The sequence below is a fragment of the Gastrolobium bilobum genome, unplaced genomic scaffold (assembly GCF_033153095.1).
Source record: "Gastrolobium bilobum isolate Gb01-03AN ecotype WA unplaced genomic scaffold, APGP_CSIRO_Gbil_v1 utg27628, whole genome shotgun sequence".
Taxonomy (NCBI): Eukaryota; Viridiplantae; Streptophyta; class Magnoliopsida; order Fabales; family Fabaceae; genus Gastrolobium; species Gastrolobium bilobum.
Window position 1 is genome coordinate 44,421 of NW_026899199.1, and position 21,076 is coordinate 65,496.

General features: G+C 34.5%; 2 protein-coding genes across 5 annotated transcripts; one reads left to right on the plus strand and one right to left on the minus strand.

Annotated features, from left to right (window-relative positions):
- The first annotated feature begins 572 nt into the window (after window positions 1-572).
- On the plus strand, window positions 573-2,915 carry LOC133288198 (uncharacterized). Its single transcript, XM_061485907.1, has 2 exons — window positions 573-1,168; window positions 2,048-2,915. Exons 1-2 carry the CDS (start codon window positions 573-575, stop codon window positions 2,913-2,915), a joined length of 1,464 nt encoding a protein of 487 aa, XP_061341891.1.
- Window positions 2,916-11,122: 8,207 nt separating this feature from the next.
- On the minus strand, window positions 11,123-18,044 carry LOC133288196 (tobamovirus multiplication protein 2B-like). Of its 4 annotated transcripts, XM_061485904.1 has the most exons (7): window positions 17,815-18,044; window positions 17,501-17,566; window positions 17,337-17,401; window positions 16,164-16,251; window positions 15,765-15,862; window positions 13,619-13,698; window positions 12,529-13,073 (listed from the first exon to the last, which is right to left on the minus strand). In XM_061485904.1, exons 1-5 carry the CDS (start codon window positions 18,016-18,018, stop codon window positions 15,824-15,826), a joined length of 462 nt encoding a protein of 153 aa, XP_061341888.1. In that variant the 5' UTR covers window positions 18,019-18,044; the 3' UTR covers window positions 12,529-13,073; window positions 13,619-13,698; window positions 15,765-15,823. The 4 variants fall into 4 exon arrangements, with proteins under 4 accessions (XP_061341890.1, XP_061341888.1, XP_061341889.1 ...); XM_061485906.1 differs by lacking the exons at window positions 12,529-13,073; window positions 16,164-16,251 and adding an exon at window positions 11,123-11,488; XM_061485905.1 differs by lacking the exon at window positions 16,164-16,251.
- Between the last annotated feature and the right edge of the window lie 3,032 nt (window positions 18,045-21,076).

Below are 21,076 nucleotides of genomic sequence, written 5' to 3' on the forward strand. Positions count from 1 at the left end.
ATTTTGCCGACACTTTTAGTGTGGTAGGAGCCGTGAGATTAACCCAAATGGGTGACAGTTGGGAAGCAGATAAATTTGACAAATCATATTTTGCCGACAATTTTGGTGTGGCAGGAGCTGTGGGATTGATCCAAGTGGGTGACGGTTGGAAAGCAAATAAATTTGACGAATCAGATTTTGTCGATACTTTTGGCGTGGTAGGAGCCGTGAGATTAATCCAAATGGACAGCAATTGAAAAGCAGATAAATTTAACGAATCAAATTTTGCCAACACTTTTAATGTGGTAGGAGCCCTGGGATTAGTCTGAGTGAGACACTTTTAGTGTGGTAGGAACCTTGAGATTAACCTAAGTGGGTGACAATTGGGAAGCATTACTAGCATGGGAAGAGGTACCCAGTGTGTGTGTATATATATACATATCCCTTTTCCTAGAGTTTATCCTTCCCTCTTCCTTTCGGAAGATTGTTATCCCTGAAAAAATAAATCGTCTTTAGAAATTACCTTCTTTCCTCCGTTAGAAGTTACCTTCTTTCCTCTGTTAGAAGTTACCTTCATTCCTCTGTTAGCAAAGATGTCAATCCCTCCAAATTCGCCGTGCAGAGGGTGTTCATCAAGTTTTGCACAGCCTGTGAGTCAAGAAGATTTACGAGCAGCTCAAAATATGGTGAACACTGTTCACCGCGTTAATTGTATTGTACGAAATCCACCTTTGGCTAATATCGTATACAGAATAGGCGACCATAACTCTGATGTCACGCGCCGCTTGTTCCGTTGGGACATAAGGCCTTATCAGGAGATCTTTCAAAATGGATTCAGAGCAAGCACTCAAGAAGGCACTCCCACCAACACTTACTACGATTTGTATGACTATGTCAACAATGCTGGTGCGCCTCTTGATCCTGATAGGCCTACAAGGCATGCCTTCGTTAGCACCACTATTAATGTTGCCTGGCATCCAGATCCTAACCAGGATACCCTTCCATCTGGGGGGCAGATTCGAATCTATCGTTACGAGGTCTATGCTCCCGGTGGTATTTGGGTTCCTGGGACACTTGGCAATCTATGCCAGTACCCTAATCAACAAGAAGTTTGCTTTGTTGGCGGCGTTGCACCTCAATACATTCGCTCTGCCCAAGTATTCACGGCCGCACGGTCAGCTGGAGCAAGGTCTGTGACTTTGTAGCTTATTTAACTGTGCTATACTGCTATAGTCACTTTTATATTTAATAATTATAATTTATTAGTTACGGAACATATTAGATATGAGCGAAATTAATATTTAAGATTAGTTATAAAACTTTTTATTCATGTGTCAATATATCTAACGTTTCACATTTTAAATTACATAAGTGAAATGATTGTAATTTGATTGTTCTGTACTTTTATTTTCCTTCACAATATTTTCTCTTTTTTTTTTTTTAATTTTGTGAAATAAAGAATATAAAAAATCAATAAATATGTATTAAAGTTGTGTCATTGACAAATATTTTTTCTAATATATATATATATATATGAGATTAATATTTTTCATGTTGCAGAAAATAATTATATCTTATAAATATACATAAAAAGTGTGTGGAGCCCTTTGGAGTCATGTAAAGAGAAAAGATAGAAAAGAAAAATATAAAACTCACGCACTTTTATATATATTTAGAAAATAAAAATTATATTTTATAACATGAAAATATATATATATATATATATACCATGTAGTTTTGTAAGATAAGATAAATTAAGGGATCTACCATGTAGTTTTTAATTTTATAAAGAATGACATTATCTTTTAAGAAAAAACATTAAAATGAACCCAAATTTAAAAAAAAAAAAAAAAAGTTTTGTAAGATAAGATAAATTAAGGGACCCAAATAATAAATAATGAGTAAAATATATTAATTTCAAGTTAGCTTTTAATGCCAGGTATGCGACAATCCGCAGGGAAGGTACCGTAATAGTATTAAACGGGCATTTCAATCCACTGCTGTCGGATCCGGATACGGAGCTCCTAATTGAGAGACCTGTATTTTATTACTGCAATGATGATGGTAGGCATTGGACACTAACCTATCAAACTTATACACCTCCTGCGAATATGAGACGGAAAAGACAAGTCTCGAATCCCAACTGGGATGCCTTGCAAAAGTGGTATGGTCATGATGTTGCAGATGTTCCTAGTTATATAAATGCTGCGTTCCGTTCATCTAAGACAAATGAAGCCTATATATTCATGAAAAATGAATACGCTCTGTTGAATTATGCTCCGGGAACAACGGGTGACAAGATTGTGAATGGGCCGCTTCTTATTTGCGATGGGTTTCCATCGCTTATTGCTACTTCATTCGGAGAATATGGAATAGACTGTGCATTTGACACTGACTACAATGAAGCATTCATCTTCTCGGCGAATCTCTGTGCCTATATAGACTATGCTCCAGGAACCAAAGATGACAAAATACTCAGAGGTCCTACGACAATCACTGCCATGTTTCCCTCCTTCACAAATACGGGGTTTGAAAATGGCATAGACGCTGCATTTAGGTCATCTCGCAAAAATGAAGCTTACTTGTTCAGAGACGACCAGTACGCTCTAATAAACTATAATTCCAAGCATGTCATTGCCATTCGTAATATCTCCGATGGGTTTTCTGGTTTGGTGGGCACCATCTTTGCAAGTGGATTTGATGCTGCTTTCGCCTCCCACAGGAAGGATGAAGCTTACATTTTCAAAGGAGAGAAGTATGCACTTATCAATTTTGCACCAGGGACAACTGCTGACTACATTGTCGGCGGAAAAGTGAAGCCAATCCTTCCCAATTGGCCATCTCTTTCTAAGATATTGCCTCGCAAGAATGGTGGGCTTGATGATCGTAACCATCATGAACAAGGTCCCTGGAATTCAGGACATAATGAACTTTAAAAATAACGGTGTTGATTGGTGTCACAAGAATAAAAACTTCCTATTGTTAACGGTTGCTGTTGAGATATATAGTCCCACATTGGTTGTATATGTAACTAATGTAGAGTTTATAAGGCCTTGGGCACTCTTACTTTTTGAACTAGCTTTTGGGGTGGTGTATTCCAAGGTTCTTTACATAGTATCAGAGCGTTCGAAATCTCACCGCCTCACACTTTCTTTGTAGTGGAATTTCCACATATAGGTGGGCTTGTATGTTGTCCACCCTTCAAGCCCAATGGGCTCTAGTGTGAGGGGGCGTGGTGAGATATATAGTCTCACATTGGTTGTATGTGCAACTAATGTAGAGTTTATAAGACCTTGGGCACTCTTACTTTTTGAGCTAGTTTTGGGGTGGTGTATTCCAAGATTCTTTACATAGTATTAGAGCGTTCGAAATCTCACCGCCTCACACTTTCTTTATAGTGGAATGCCTCACACTTTCTTTGTAGTGGAATTTCCACATATAGATGAGCTTGTATGTTGTCCACCCTTCAAGCTCAATGGGCTCTAGTGTGAGGGGGCGTGGTGAGATATATAGTCTCACATTAGTTGTATGTGCAACTAAGATGAAATTTATAAGGCCTTGAGCACTTTCACCCTTTGAACTAGCTTTTGAAGTGGTGTATTGCAAGTTCTTTACAGTTGCTTTCTGCTCCTCAGTGTAACATGTGTGGCTGTTTCTTTTATATTCCTCAATGTAATGTGCATGTTGAAGAATAGCAGTGAATGGTTTGGTTGAGTAAAGGGTTCAACTTTAATTCGTCCAGAGATTACTACGTTTTAATAATTTAAATCTCCCAAATGAGAAACCATGCAAGCCCGACAAATTATACATCAATAAAGGGTATTGATTATACTGGTACGTATAGTTGAGCGCATCAAACCCCAAAGTACACAACGAATGGTTCAATCATAACTAAACATATAGCATATCATGAAAATAAAACTTTCATTTTCTATTTTGAACCCGAGCTTGACTTTCGGCCAAGACATTTCAGGAGGTCAAACTTTTGCTTCTAATTGGGCCTTGCGATTTCCTCAATTCAATCGGCCCTACGGTGGTTATCATAATTGATGGCAAAAAAATTAATTTAATGCATTTTAATTAAATAATTACGTATTTATTGTAGTTTTGAGAATAATTACAAATTTATTGTACAATGTGACCCCCAAAATGGGCGTCACATGTGACGTCCCAGTGAGGCGTCTCACCCTAAAAGGAAGACGTACCAATGGGGCGTTTTTCATCTGATGTTGACACGTGTCATACTTTTTTCCAAAAAAAATAATAATTTAATCATAAAACTTCTGAAGGCCATAACTTTTGACTCGGGTATCCAAATCAGGTAATTCTTTTTTTGACTCCACATAACTTTTTGAGATCTACGCAATGACATCTCATTTGACATATTTTATTTATCACAAACACAATTTTATTTCTCATTTGACTAGGATCTAAATAGAATCATATCGGCATTTGAATTATAGAATGACATTACTATTTGCATTTATGTTTAGATTTGAATCATCAGGTTATTATTTACATTTAAGTTTAGATTTGAATCATAACGTTGGTATTTGTATTTTGTAATTTTGTATAGCTGCCTTATTCATTTCTATACAACTATTCATTTGTATTCATGGTGTTTTTGTATAGCTGCCTTAAATTAGAATTAAAAATACACCATGATTTTCGCCACAAGACGACGTCATCTCAGTCTACACTATTTCGTAGAATTGCGGTTTCGGTTTTATTCCTTTTTTTCTTAAATACCTTTTTGTCATTTATGCAATTCGAATCACAATTTTTTATTCACTAATCCTTGCAAATGAAAAGACTACTATGAAAAGACTACAAACACTATATATGGGAGGGAATTTTAAATTATGTTTGTGAGAAATAAAATATATCAAATGAGATGTCATTGCGTAGATCTCGAAAAGTTATGTGGAATCAAAAAAAGAATTACCTGATTTGGATACCCGAGTCAAAAGTTATGGTCTTCAGAAGTTTTATGATTAAATTATTATTATTTTGGAAAAAAGTATGACACGTGTCAACACCAGATGAAAGACGCCCCATTGGGGCGTCTTCCCCTTAGGGTGAGACGCACTCGGGGGTCACATGTGACGCCCATTTTGGGCATCACAGTGTGCAATAAATTCGTAATTATTCCCGAAACTGCAATAAATGCGCAATTATTTAATTAAAATGCAATAATTAAATTTTTTTGCCGGTAGAGGGCTCTTTAAAGTTGATTTTAATTCCGATTGTAGATCCTAACATAAACCCAAGTACATTATTCATGACTCACAACTATATATAACGCATGAACTTGCACTATGGGCAAATAATAGAGACGAGTTTTTTGCGAACGAAAAAACAATCGCAAATTGCGATGGAAATTGTGACGAAGTAAGTTTTGCGACAAAATTGGGCCCATCTTTTCATGCACATTCCGTCGTAAAGGCGTCACAAAACCGTCACAAATTATGACAGATGATTTACCCGTTGCAAAAATGGAAAATTTGCGACGATTATTTGTGATGGATTGGGGCTGGCTGAGTTTTACAGTCCATTCTCAAAAGCAGGACGAGACGGACTGACTTATTTTTTGGCGTTGATGGTCGGGCAAAGGTGACGAGTCAGGTCAACATAAAATAGGTTTTGACTGCCGTGCCAACTCGCCCTGCCAATCAAACTAGACGGGTAGGGTGGTGGCTCATTTTTTAGCGGGTTAATTGCGGAACAGGATGAGCCACCCACTTTGCCATCTCTAGTCCAGTGTTTTAAAACCTCACAGGGTCACTGCATTTTTTTTTTTAAGAAAAAAATTTCATGAAACAACATCGTTTTATTAAAAAAATAAAATAAAAATGCTTGCAAACCTAAATCTAATCGTTATCTTCTCTCCCAGTGACCTAGATGTCTTCAATCTTCACCTCGCTGCCCTGAATCTTCCAGAAAAAGGTAAGAATTTTACCCATTCAAATGAAATCCTTACGGTCGTCGATGGAAAACAAAAACTCATTCTTACTTCTTCTAAATTTTCCATTGTCATGGACCTTCTCAAAAGAGGCATAACCGGGTCAGCGTAGTGACCCCATTAGATTATGAGTTTTGTACTTTGGTATCTTGATACTTTAATTAGGTTGTGTAATATTGACTTGTGGTTGTAATTGATGAATTATGTTAAGTATATTTTGAATTTTTGATGATTGGTGATTTGTTTTTTAATATTTTCACACATATATATATATATATATTTAATATATAAAATCGGGTCAGCATAGTGACCCCGTGATTCCCCGGTTGAACCCGTGACCCCTGATCTCTGCCGAGTCGATGGTCGGGTCGGGTTTTTAAACACTAGTTGTAAGGGTGATAAATTTTACGGTGATAAATATAACCTTCCCCTATTAAAATTGGATCAGATTGCTTCCATAAAAAAATATGTCAACCAATCGGTTCGATCTAACCGGTTATGTTTGGGAATTGGAATGAAATTGATGAACTAGTTATGAAACGAATTTAAAAATGAATTTTTCAATTGATATGGAATGATCGAAACTCCAACTTCCTAAAAGATAAGTACAAGTGACAATTACCACTACCTCAAAGTCAATTGTTTTTCATAAGGTTGACATTATTAGATATAGAAAAATATTTATTTTTTAAAGAATATAGAGTTTGTTATTTTATGTGAGATAAAAACACAAACTAATATTTTTTTATTTAAAATTTAAATTAAAAAATTACTCACTTTCTCCCCATAATTTTCATTGATTATGTGTTATATATATATAACTTCGATTCAATCTATTCAATTCGATAGCCGCTGATTGAATAAAGAACCAATTGATACAGTAGTAAGTTTAATAACACTGATGTAGGTAAAAGTGATAATTCAAGTCAGGGAGACACGAATAAAATATGAATTTGAAATCGGATTAAAACTTTTAATATGTTTATTTTGCAAGTTGATACGACATGAATAACTCACAAACTTATAATATATCGCTTATTATACAGGTTAGAATGATATGACATAACACCAAATAACCTATCAACTCCAAACTGTGTTACTTATCATATCAGTCAATACTCAATACGACACGATAAGACACAAATGACATATTTACGACATGACACGAATAACATGTAAGAAAATTAATGCAGGTTAATTTTGAGTTCACGGATTGACACGCAACATGATATGAATTTTTTCAAATCAATTTTTATCAACTCGAACACGATACAAATTTAAAAGCTGGTTGACTTGAATATAAATTATTTGTGTCGTTTTCGTATTATCTCAATGGTTGAAAATTGTCACCCCTAATTGCAGGTATAATTTGGTTGGGGTTGTAATATACCTCTATTAAGACTACGGGAGTTAAATTGGGCAAGCCCAGTCCATTTCAGATAACCTGTTACTAGGGGTGTTAACGGGCCGAGCCGAGCCGAGCTTTGGTCTTAAAAGGCTAAGCCTGTATTTAAATGTGTCAGCCTGGCCAAGCCTGTTACCTGTCATGAATATAATTTCAGCCTGTGGCCTGTCTTATTTACAAAAAATAAAAGTCTGGTTTAGCCTATTAGCCTGTTTTAAAAAAATAAGACAACAAAAATTTATTCAAACAAAATATACAATCAAGAGCACCAGTAATTCCATAAATATTCATAAATTTAATGTATATTCAAATAGCATAATATGAAATAAAATCATTCAAAAAGTCTGTTTAATTAATAAAATAAGATGAAATGGATTGAGGAAAGAGAGAAGACTATCACAAGAAGTATAAAAAATATAAAAAAAGTTTAAAATTAATATATTAGGCAAGCCTGAGAGGCTCTAAGGTCGAGCTTTTGAATTGGAGCCTGATGCCTTTTTATTAAACGAGCTTTTATACAAGTCCAAGCCTGAGTCCAACCATCAATTTTAGATATGTAAGCTCAAGCCTTTACGAGCCGAGCCAAAGGTCCCTGACTCGTTTAGCACCCCTACCTGTTATGACTTAGTTTAATTGCAGTCAGATTCATATTAAACTGAATATGGTTTGGATCGACAAATTGTTAGCCCAACCGGGCCCTCTACGGGTTATGGGCTATGTGCTAAGTATTTTATCAATATTTCCTTTACTCATTTATATAAGTAGAGTTTAAAAATATTAATTTTAAATAATTTATTTAATTGATTTTAATTAAAAATGTTTAGATTAATTATTACATAAAATTAATGGGATAAATTATTCTCATGTCATATGAGATAAATTTTTCCTCCTACACACTCTTCGATAACAGTGCCATTTTTTCCTTCTTCTTTTTTCAGGTGATGAAACCCATAAATTTATTTCTGTGACATAAGATAACTTATCTCCTTTAACATGAAATTAATAAAATCCAAAATTAATTTATGTTTCTTTAAAATAATATTTAAGTAAATTTAAAGAAAAGAAACTTAATAATTATAATAGTAAATTATAACATTTTCAAGTTTGTCACTTGTTTATCTGTTAAATCATTTTGCTGGATTTTTTGAACCTTTTATTCTTTATTAATTAAAAAAATAACTATTTTGTCCTCGTTCCAATACTATACACCAACCTTGTAACACCCCATATATATCCGGTAGCGTTATCATTACATCGTATTAAGCGGTGCTTAATTAAAAATGTGGAATATTCTTTTTCTTTTCAATTATGACGTCATTATCAATTACCAACTTGATTACTTAATCAATTTCATAAAAACCAATGCATGTATGTAAATTGCAATAAGACATCTACTGAAATACCTCAATACATAAATAAAGTGTGTATCTAAATCACGGCATTACATCTCGTAATCCGGACAATATCCTGATACATTATTACAACTCCCAAAAGACTCAAGACGAAACAATACTATGTGTCATGGACAATCCTCATGCTCATCAAATAAACAGCGTAAACAACAAGTCTTAACATAAAACTCCATAAACATGAACTGAAGCTATAAACATATAAGCAGCATGCAAATCCAGCATCCAACATGACAGCATAAATAACAACAAATCTAACTTAGCTCTGGCCTCCTGCCGCCTGAGGTCTCAACATTACCTGATCCTGAAATAAGCATTCCCCAAACGTGGGGTGAGATCTCTAAACCAGAAATCTCAGTAAGACAATGGGTCCTCAAGGATCTTCCACCCCAAGCTCACTTACATGTGCAATATAAGTTCTAAAAGCATTTATATCATTATCAGTTCCAAAACTATGTAGTGCAACATATATCTATGGCATGTGTGTTTATCGCTATCTACTGGCCAGAGAAATGCAGGAATACGTCTATACCTACATGTAGTACAAGGAACACCGCTTGTACCTCACCCACAGCCTCACCCTATTGTATGTTCTACATACTCAGGCTTACCGTATAGGTGGAACACCTCCATGCATATCAACAAGGCACTAACATACAATAGCTCAACTACATTTCCAAATCATCAAAAGCATGTAACATAGCATGCATAAACCATACCCCCATGGGACATGGTGGAACCACAGCATGGCTAAACCGAGGACACGAAAGCTTACCTTGCAAGCCCACTATCCAATGCCAAGAGTCCTCACAGCTCAAGTCCAACACATAGCAGATCACAATCTGATTTAGGACCAGCAAGTGTATCAACATACAACTCAAAAGCATTCACATAAAGACTACGTTCTCCTTAACGATTTACGTCTTGAGGCTTCCAACAAAGCCAGAAGCCCTTAATCACATGATTCTGAATTAGTCCATTAATTACAGAAGTTCAACTTCATCAATTTAGGGTCCACAAACCTCCAATAGCCTACTGTACACACAGCACAGCTACTGTTCTACGAAATCCCAGAATATCTGGATATTCCTCGGGCACATATCCGGATATGCAATATCCGAATATCCCACTGTGCATATCTGGATATCCAGAATCCCATATCCGGATATCCAATATCCAGATATTCCACGGGCAGATATCCGGATATTTCACGTCAGAATGCAGAAACTGCATTTCGTGAAGATATCCTTCAAAGGTTGGGTTTTTACCGATTATAAACACTTAAACATGCATTTCTAGGTGTGTTAGACATTACTCAACGTTAAGTTATCATCTTTTAGCTTAACATGCATCAAGTTTCCATTTTTAAGCATAAAACTCAAGATCAAAGGTTTGTACAACATACCAAGGCTCAAAACTCAGAACAAGGAGGCCCTTGGAGCTCACTAGGCACTCCCAAGGTTCTGTCTCTCTCTGTACACGAAAATGGTGCACAAAGGTGGTTCTTTTACACAACAAGGAAGCTCCTTGAAGCTTCACAACACCTAAGGAAAGCTCCTCCTTCCCAAAACGTGAAAACAGCAAGCTCACCCTCTCAAGACAGAAGCCAAACTCAGAAATGAAGTCACTTTCTCACTCACAAGGATTGTTCACACTCACCCAATGTGTTTACAAGAGAAAAAGTTAAGAATCAAGAAGGAAATGGCCTAGAACCTTAAGAAAAGGAAGAAGAACACCAAAGGGCTGAGTTTTTGGTCAGCCACCAACACTATTCACACAGGGATTTCTGTTATCTAGGGCAATGTGTCCTTAATGAGGGTATATATAGTCCACTTAAAGATTAACACGCAGTATTAGCTTTAATTGCTACGCTTAACATTTTGATCCCAAACTTTGGAACCTGAAACTACACATTTTTCCAAGAATTAACATATTTTTATAATATTTTTCTGAGCACCTTTCTGGTACGCGCTTTTCATAGCTAGTATCAGTTTCTGGCACCAGTGCTCATTATTTGAACTTGAAACTCGTTTTACAACTCCTACATATTATTCTAGTAATTATCGTGCACTTACATTAATTTTCCGGAATACTTTTTCGGTATGCATTTATATCGACTAGCAGAATCGGTATCTGCACTTTTCTTCCGAAAAACGACTTTCAACATTCTTAATCACTTACTATAATTATTAGAGCCTCAATATAATTATTAGGGTCAATTATGAAATCATTTCCTAATTTTGCATAATTAATTAATTAAATACCTTATTTAACGGTGCGGGTTCTTACGAACCTATTCCTATTTAATCGATTATAAGAGAAAGCAATCGATTAAATATTAAAAAAAAGCTTTGTTCGCAATTTAATCGATTAACTAATCGATTACATGTAATTTTTTCTCTCTCTCTTTGCGAACCCCTATCTCTATGTTTCTCTGTGTTTTGCCCTAAAATTTTGCCACCAACACATGGGCATTAATACTCACTTCTGTGTGACTCGCAAGACTAAATCAGCAACCCACATACATGTCTTTCCAAATCACTGCCGCTGCAACTTTCCAAATCCTTGAACCCCAAATTAGAAACAACCTCAATCTTCCCATCATCCTCTCCTCCACCCTTCACCTCCAAAATCTCCGAACTAGTTTCCAGCTTCGACTCTTGAGCCCCACAAGGCGATATATCAAAATTCCTCATCAGGGACATTCTGTACTCTGCAGTCCACAAAGTGTACCTAACCAAAACACCAACCCCAAAAACTCAATTAAAAACAAAATCTCAACTTTGCATAGAAAATAAAAAAAATAAGAAACACTGAAACCAGAAAATTTTCAATTGAGTAACCGGTAACCGCAGAAGTTCAATTAAAAGTAAAATATCAACTTTACACACAAAAATCTCAAGTGTCAACAGAGAAGTGAGTATAATGCTATCAGTGGCCAAATTTTATAGGAAAAATACAGAGAGATAGGGGTTCGCAAAAAAAGAGAAAAAAAATTACATGTAATCAATTAATTAATCGATTAAATTGTGAACAAAGCTTTTTTTAATATTTAATCGATTACTTTCTCTTATAATCGATTAAATAGGAGCAGATTGGTATATTATGTTGAAACGAGGGCAAAATAATTATTTTTTAATTAATAAAGAATAAAAGGGTCAAGAAGCACATTTTGCTGGCCAAAATCTGCATCTCATACTAACTTTTGTCTCAGTCTTAACTTTTATCGGTAATGTGAAAATTTAGTGTTGACTTTAGTATTCCTTCATCCTTCTCTATCTACATTAAAATCTCTTTTATCAAAAGAGAATAACAATTATTGTTGAATTTAGTACTGATGAAGTAGAATAAAAAACTTAGGGAGACAACGTTGTGGTGTCGTAGGGACTCGGGAGTAGAAGTGCCGTGAAGGGGAACCGCATGAGGAAATTAAGAGAGGTTACAGAGGACAGAAGAAAAGGAATAGAAACATAGTTAATTCATCCTTCTTCTTTTTCTGATTTCTATTACATGGTTTATATAATATCAGCAGTCACAAGCAAAATGGTTTATATAATATCAGCAGTCACAAGTAGTTATAACATCAGCATTTATAACTGTAATTAAACAAAACAATTTAAATTCAAACGGAAATACATAACTGACCTATTTAAATTATAAAACATACACACCATAAAACTAAAATAATTAACTACTCCTAATATTTAGATTATATTAATATAATCCTTCAAATATGGTACTTCTGCGGCATGCCACCATCGCAGTAGGTGGTTTTTTCTGTCTGGAAATAGTACCATAGCAACAAAAGGAAAATTGATTTAAATAAAAAGAATAAAAGATGCATCATGTAACACCCCGTGTATACCCGATTTGTTATCATGTAATCGTATTAAGCTACGCTTAATTAAAATACGAAATAAACTTTTTCTTTTCAATTATGACGTCATTATCATTTACCAAGTTGATTATTTAATCATTTTCAAAACATTGCCGGTATATAATTTGCAATCAAACAACTAACTGAAATACCTCATATATTAAGTAAATATGTCTCTAGTCACGGAACTACAACACGTAGACCGGACCATCCTAATAGTTTATACAACTCAAAACTACAAGCATAACTAACATCAATGTGACATGAACAATCCCCATGCTCACCAAATATGGCAACAAAGTCCAACATAGTCTCAAATCCAATAACATCATAATAAATGTAAAACATGTCAGCATCCAAGCATATCATCATAAAAACATAAATCTCAACTCAGCTCCGACCTCCTGCCACCCGAGGTATTAACCCCCGAGGTACCTGATCCTGAAAAATGTGCCCCAAACGTGGGGTGAGATCTCTAAACAGAAATCTCAGTAAGATAAGGGGTCCTCAAGGACTCTTCTGCCCCAAGCTCTCTTACAAGCATAATATAAATTCAAAACAGTAATTTCAATGCATGTTCATGTTAAGCATATAAATCATGACAGTATAATCTCTTGCTCAACGAGCTAAACATTTAACTCAGTAATCATATGATGTATGTAAATGCGGTTCGACTGGCCAGGGAACAAGATAGGGATTATGCACGTCTGCGACCCATCTAAACATAAGAGTCGCAGTCTTATGCCTTACACACCCAGAGTCGCTGTCTGATTGTTTAAGTAAACAACATCACTTCCACACACTACATGCCTTACACACCAGAGTCGCAGTCTGATTGTGTAAGTAATCAACAGACATATTCACATATCTCAGACATATATCAATGCATATAACATTTTCATAAAAGCATACCATGCATATAAACCACCCTCCCATAGAGGTCGGTGGAACAAACAACAGATCAATCCGAGGACACGAAAGTTTACCTGTACCCGTATGCCCCTCCGACTCGAACTCGGTATCACAAGGGTCCACACCACAAATAGAATCCAATGCACTCACAGATCTGGTTCAATGACCATCTTTGTATCAATATACATATTCTAAAATTCTAAGAAAATTGGGTATTATTTTCTTTTTCATTTCGAACCTGGAGATCCTTTCTAAAACATATCATTTAACTTATTTAATTTTAGATAATTATTATCTTATATATATATATATATAACGATTCCTACAACAATATATATATATAAGAATACGTGACATCTTATAAAAGCATGTTTTTTCTAACGCCTCTGACTCCCTAGCATTGACATATATATAATCATGAAGTCAGGTAATTAACGATATATAACTTTGATATAAATATATAACTTTGACCAACTTGAATGCACAAAAGGCATTAAATATATTAAGTAACACTGACCGAAATCGAATTGCTATAGAAAGTGCAGAATCTTCATTGTAAATTCACGCAAATCGACGAAGCCCAAACATATACAAATGACAAAAGGAATGGCCATCTAACCGAATAAAAATAGCGCACAGACATTTTTGAAATGCTATTGTAACAGTTACATGTAACAATGTTTATAATCAATTTATGGATTTACTGGCAATAGTTAAGTTCACCTTGGATCCTTTTGAGAACAGAAAAATGAAAGCTTGAGAGGTTGAAAAAACACCTAAATCCTTCAACAATGAGTTCTCCTTCAACAAGACTAGAGCTTTAATGGTTGGGTGATGTTTCAATGGAGGAGAGGAGGAAAAAAATGAAAACTTTGGAAACTTTTCAAGGGAGAAGACTAAGACTCCAAGAAAACCCCCAAATGGCTGCCACACTCAGCTGCTGAGTCTTTTAAAAAACCTTAGAGTTTTGATCCCCTTTTCTATTTATATTGTCACTTAAGTTAAACTAGCAGTATTAGTTTAATTAGTTCCGCTCTTCCTTTAGCTCCAAAATTTTAGATTCTTAACCTAGATATTCTTTTAGGAATTTTCATATATTTATTTTATTTTTTCACAACACTTTTTCGGTACGCATTTTTCTCGCTGTCGGTATTAGTTCCGACACCAGTTCTCATTATTTTGACTCCAAACTTGACATACTAGTCCTAAATATTAATCTAGGAATATTTATGCATTTATTATAATTTTCGGGATACTTCACCGGTACGCACTTATACCGCGAAGCAGAACCGGTATCTGCACTTTTCGTCAGAAAAGCGACTTTCAACATTATTAATCACTTACCATAATTATTTAAACTCACTCATAATTATTCAAGGTCAATTATGGAATTTATCTCTTAGCTCTTAACTAAATTAATTAAATTCCTAATTTAACGGTGTGAATTCTTACACATTACTTTGCACATAACATTTGGCGAAAGTTTGATTATCAAAGATGAAAAAACCAAAAGAACAAGCTGAAAATGTTTACATGTACAAATATATAGGATGATCGATAGGATGAACATCCTCAATAGCGCTCACTTGAACCAAAAACAGCAGCCCGAAGCTTCGAAAATTTTGTCGTATGTCATAAACAGGAATCCCCTTAGTCTTAGGTTCGCGATTTTCCTAGGTTGGATCATCCTATCGACCATAGCATTAACCTGGTTTATTGATGTTCTCCAGGTACAGAGCTCCACAATTGGGAGATCACCAAGTTGCCCATGATCTTAGATTCTCACTCAGTAATTTTGTATTGCTCAGCTGAAGGGGAAGATTTTTTGTAAAGCGGGCTCACATGTTTCTTTTTCAGTATTTGCTATCAATAAATGCATTCTCTAATTTATCCTGGTTTCTTTACCTCTCACCTCATCACTACATTAATATTTATTAGTCTTTCTTTTCTTTTCTTTACTTTTTTTTTTTTTGTGTGTTAAGACCAAATACATATTTGAAAGTGATTCTTTTGAAATTGACAATACTAGAATCTTATTTTATGATTTTAATCACCCCACTAATCATGCTGATAAGGATAATAAAAAAAGTTGTGAACCTCTTCCTGAATTAATGAGATTAATAGAACAAGAGGCTAAAGGGAACAACATTTTGCAAGAAGACTCCAAGAAGGAAGATATCCGGCATGATGAAATTAAGGATGATCAGTTAGGTTTCAAACCTTCCAAAAATTCTGCATGAATAGATGAGAGGTGAGACTCCCAAGCAACATACATTCCATTAACCTGTCCCTTGAGAATGGTTCCCTGGTTCAAGTTCCTGATAAGGGAAAATGATAGAAAACGATCAGTCACGGAGAGCACCAAACTCATTCAAAAAGTTACTCACTCACGCACAAGCTTTTTTTAAAATATCTTTCTTCCTTTCTTTTTTCCCTGATGGAGAAAGGTACATTGTAAAAAGCATTTGAAGAACAAAGACTTTTCTGTCAAGCCTTTAGCAGTTCACCCAAAGGAGCCTTTTCAAGTTCTTTTCTCGGCTTCCTTTTCCTAGATTTCCCTCATTTTCAATTTCATTTACAAGGTAAGATACATGAGTATCTGTGACAAAGCTATTATACCTTGAGAGGATGGGTTTGGGACAATGAACTAAGCTGGCTGCTTTCCATATTTGCAAGTAACTGAACCACAGTCTTCAGATGTGGAATACTGCAGATTTGCAACTCACGGTAAGGCATAATTAATGACATATCATACACTGATAATACACGTGATTATTGTAAAGAACCAATTCAACCCAAAAGCTTAAGCTATTGGGTGAGGTTACATTAATGATTTTATATATCTCAACACGCCCCCTCACACGAGAGCCCACTGGGCTTGAAGGGTGGACAATGCACAGGCCCACCTACCTGTGCGAATAAAGAAATTCCACTAGAAAGAAAGTGGGGGCCGGTGAGGATCGAACCCAGGACACGAGGGTCTGATACCATGTAAAGAACCTTGGGATACACTACCCCAAAAGCTAGCTCAAAGGGTGGGAGTGTCCAAGGCCTTATAAACTTCACATTAGTTGCACATACAACCAATGTGGGACTATATATCTCAACATGTAAAGAACCTTGGGATACACCACCCCAAAAACTAGCTCAAAGGGTGGGAGTGTCCAAGGCCTTATAAACTCCACATTAGTTGCACATACAACCAATGTGTGACTAAATATTTCAACACGCTCCCTCACACGAGAGCCCATTGTGCTTGAAGAGTGGGCAATGCAACAGGCCCAACCTACCTGTGCTAAAAAACGCCACAAAAGAAAGTGGGGGGCGGCGAAGCTCTGATACCATGTAAAGAACCAATTTAACCCAAAAGCTTAAGCTATTGGATGAGGTTACATTAATGATTTTATATATTTCAACAATTATGTAGAGGAAAGATTGGAAATTTGAGTTTAGGTACATAAAGTTTTGATACACAAACAATCATTTGGGTTCATCTCATAAAAGTAGCTCTCTTTTACAACTGACTACCTTCGCCTAGCACAACCTTCCTCTTTACCTGGCTTGGGACAGACCACGTGAACATACATAAGGAAAGTTTTTTCATACGGAAAAAATAATTTATAAAAAATGCGGTACCCCTCAATCACTAGGCATCAATATATATATTAAACAAGCATAATTAGCAGCATAGCACAAGGTTGAAGCTCATAACACTTCACATGCACCCTAGGTTCAAAAAACAGATGACAATAATAATACAGTAAATTCAATTAGACAAGAAAAGGTTCTAACTTGTGTAACCCATTTTCCATATGAGCATCCAGAGCTGATATTACCCTAGGCATCTGGTTTAAAACCTGTGCAAACAACAGAACACAAAAACAACCATCAACATCACACACTTTGCATACTAGTTCACATTCATCAACTACCATGGATCATATAGATGCAAATACCTGCTCTGTATTCTTGATGGTGGAAACCTTTGCCAAAAGGTTCTTAGGAAGCTTAATGAGTTGAGCCTGCAAATGATTCAAAAGGGTCAAAGCTCAAAACCCTAAGATCAAACAACAACAACAATAAAGGCTTATCCCAATAAATGAGGGTCCAAACATGTTTCAAACAACATCAATATCCTCTATCATACATCAATTTTTTCATTAAATCGATTTAAAGCAAAGTTAGTTTCTTTTTTATTTTAGAAATTTCAATAAAATTGGCACAGAAAGCTTCTTCTTCTTCTCTCTCTCTAAAAATCAAGGATAGTAACCTGTGCAGGAGATGTCTGTTGCATGAGGTGGAGGAGGTTGGAGGTGGACTGCACCGCCTGAGAGATCTGTTCCGCCACCATGGACTTCGCCGACGCTCCGCCGCTTGCGGCTGAGCCTGGCGTCGCCATCGATCGCCACAACGAACTTTTTCGGTTTGTTGTATTAATTATTGGGTCATTTCGCCGAAGTTCCATTTTTTTCATCCCTTTATGCTTAATTTTTTACTGATCAGAACTACAGATTGTTACTTGTGTTGTGATGAGAAGATTATAAAAGTTAAAAGGCAAATTAACCCCCTCTTAATTTTAATTAATCTTTTCGTAAATAGTTTTGATGTTGCTATTTTTTTTGAAAACGATATGCTTACCCGTCCAAAAAGTTTAACTTTTATAATTATCTAATTATCATTTATTTCTATCAATCTAACAGTTATAATTTATTAAAAATTATTGGGTCGCATTTATTAATTAATTATTATTCTCAATAAATCATAATTGTTAGATTAAAGAAAATCAACGGTGATTAAGTTGATTGTAAAGATAATAAACTTTTTCAATGATAAATATATCCTACCCTCTTTTTAGACCAATTTTAAGTCCGCCCTCATTATATACCTACATGTTTTAACTCTTTTAGGGGATTATAAGAGTCCGTTTGGATGGACTTTTTTTTTAAAAAAAAGTTACTTTTTTTAAGAAAAAGTTACTTTTTTAAAGAAAAAAAAGCACTTCTCAAAAAAAGTCTATTTGGATGTTTACTTAAAAAAACAGAAATTATAAAAAAAAATCAAAAATCTACTTTTTTCGGAAGCTAAAAATTTTAACTTCTAAAAAAATCAGAAGTTAAAAGTCAAATATTTTTCTCAAAAATCAAATATTTTTTTAAAAATCTAAATAGTTATAACTGGTATAGAAAATATTTTTAAAATAAAGAAGTCATAAATTTTTTTTTTTGACAAGTGAATACAAACGGGTCATTATAGTTAAATCTCCTGTTTCTCAAATTGTGACGCCCTTGATTTACTCTTGGTAGTTATAGAAAAACCATGATTATTATTTAGGGTTGCAGTTAATCTTGTGACACCTAATTTCATAAAGCTAACTTTACCATAACGTGAATGTTTCCCACAACATAAATGGATGTTTGGTATGAGTTTTTTGGTATTGGAAAAATGGGGTAAAATATTTTTCCTCATATTTGGTACAAGTAAAAGTAAAAATAATCTCAGCATATTTTTTCCTATCATTTTATTTTTAACTACATATTCTCAAAAAATAACACTATTCTGCCCATGGTATTTTTTTTTTTCCATCGACTGGGAAATGCATAACAATATTTTGAGATGAAAATATCATGATAAAATGAACATATTTGATGACTAACAAGAGATTCAATATTCAAAACGACGAATTTTATTATTTATGTTCAGATTCCCGTGAATATTTTACAATCAACTAAACATAGCATCACTAAAATTAATCCAACATTCTCAAAAAAATTTCCTCTATAAAAAAAATATTTCCTTTATCAAATGCGTCTTAATTTATAAAAAAAATCTGTAAAAAATACACATGGTTTAGTAAAAAATAATTTTATTGATTTTTTAATGAATTTATTAATTATTCAATTACTCTGATTCAGTTTCAGATGGCATGGCAAGACTAGGGCGACAAAAATTTTCCTAATAAATTTTTAAAATAAGGCAAGAGTAGGGAAAAACCGTTTCTCGAATTCGAATCAAAAATAGAATCCCGGCCAGGGTTCTCAACACATGCTTTTGAAGAATGAGCCGGTGACTAAACCACAAGAGCTGTAGCGAATACGAGCTTTCACCGGGAATTGTCACTGCTTATGGATTCAAAGCTGAGTGATCTATCCATAACCAGGATAAAATTTGAGTGAAATTAAGTGGAGGTCCGAAATGGATGATGTTAAAGAATCGGCGGATAAGTTATGTGTTGAGGCGTTGCATTTGACTACAGATCTAGCAATCATCCTTATATATTTGCACAAAAACTATTTTCGGAATTCAAATACGAGACTTTTAATTATACCTCCTTTTTCCTTGAGATTGAAAAGCTAGAAAGAAATTTCATTTTGGGGGCATACAACATAGCTTAGCAAAAAAAAAACAGCTTTTATAAGTTGTAAAACTGACCACAAAAAAAATGAATAACAATTCATAATTACTGGTATTGGCAGCATAATTTTGAAAGCCAAGATAATAAAATTTTGACAAATTTTTTTCTTAGAAAAATATATAATTTAAAAAAGTGGCAAGGAAGATCTCAGATGAGTAAGGCAAACATCAAAACCAGCAAGAAAACCACCTTCAGCAAATATGCATGCTGGGCAGTCATTAAACCAGTATCTGCAACAACATTCTTCATTGTCTTCCTTGCACACAATTTTTCAATATATCGCTGCGAAGCCCTAGACTGCGCTTCTGATTCTCCAAGGCTGTGTTGTTCGGGAAGATGGTAGCCGTATGTTTTTTTATATGCTTTAGCTTGCACATAATGGGTCAGACCCATAACCCAAATATATGAGCCCGTTTCTGATCCAGCCCAATTTAGAGAATATCATATGCATAACATTTTCTATTATTTAACCTGAAAAATGATGTAGCAGGGATTTAAACTATAATAACATTGAACATATATAAATTTTTAATTGAAAAACTTATTTTGTGTAAAATTTAAACAAAAGGGTAAATATCCATTATTCATATTGTGAAACAAAATTAGCTTTTTACATTATTGTTTTTGAAAGTAAAAATAACAATAAACAACTTTAAAGAAAAATTCAGGCCGTCAAATTGTTACATCTAAAATCCTGAATGAAAACTACAGAGCTGTAACGGTTCTGTTAATCCCTTTTCCTATAAGAATTTTTTTTTTTGTATTTTCAAATTTACTTTTTTATGTTAAAAAATATTTCACATTTTACAAATAATAAAATAAATTATACAAATATATATATATATATATATATATATATAAAAGATGACAAAATAATAATATGAAAAAAAATTAAAATCAACATAAACTATTTTTTATTTTCATTTTTATTTTAATTTTGTTCCAATTTTATGCAGTTATATTTTAATACTATGCTAATCAATTTTTTATTATAGTTTTTGAGGAACTTTTTTATTTTTTATGATTTCCATTTTATTACTTAATCTCTAATAACCCATCTCTCTACCACCTCCGGTGTCTCAACTCCCAAACCCTCTTCCACTGTTACGCCATCATGTTC

What these genes read in the sequence shown, in the direction of transcription:
- LOC133288198 (XM_061485907.1), top strand. Translation starts at nt 573, where the DNA reads ATGTCAATCCCTCCAAATTCGCCGTGCAGAGGGTGTTCATCAAGTTTT. An exon ending in GCACGGTCAGCTGGAGCAAG is followed by an intron (nt 1,169 to 2,047) that starts GTCTGTGACTTT and finishes TGATGATGGTAG; the next exon opens with GCATTGGACACTAACCTATC.
- LOC133288196 (XM_061485903.1), bottom strand. Translation starts at nt 18,018, where the DNA reads ATGAAAAAAATGGAACTTCGGCGAAATGACCCAATAATTAATACAACA. An exon ending in AACAGACATCTCCTGCACAG is followed by an intron (nt 17,567 to 17,814) that starts GTTACTATCCTT and finishes AATCATTTGCAG; the next exon opens with GCTCAACTCATTAAGCTTCC. An exon ending in CCATCAAGAATACAGAGCAG is followed by an intron (nt 17,402 to 17,500) that starts GTATTTGCATCT and finishes TTGTTTGCACAG; the next exon opens with GTTTTAAACCAGATGCCTAG.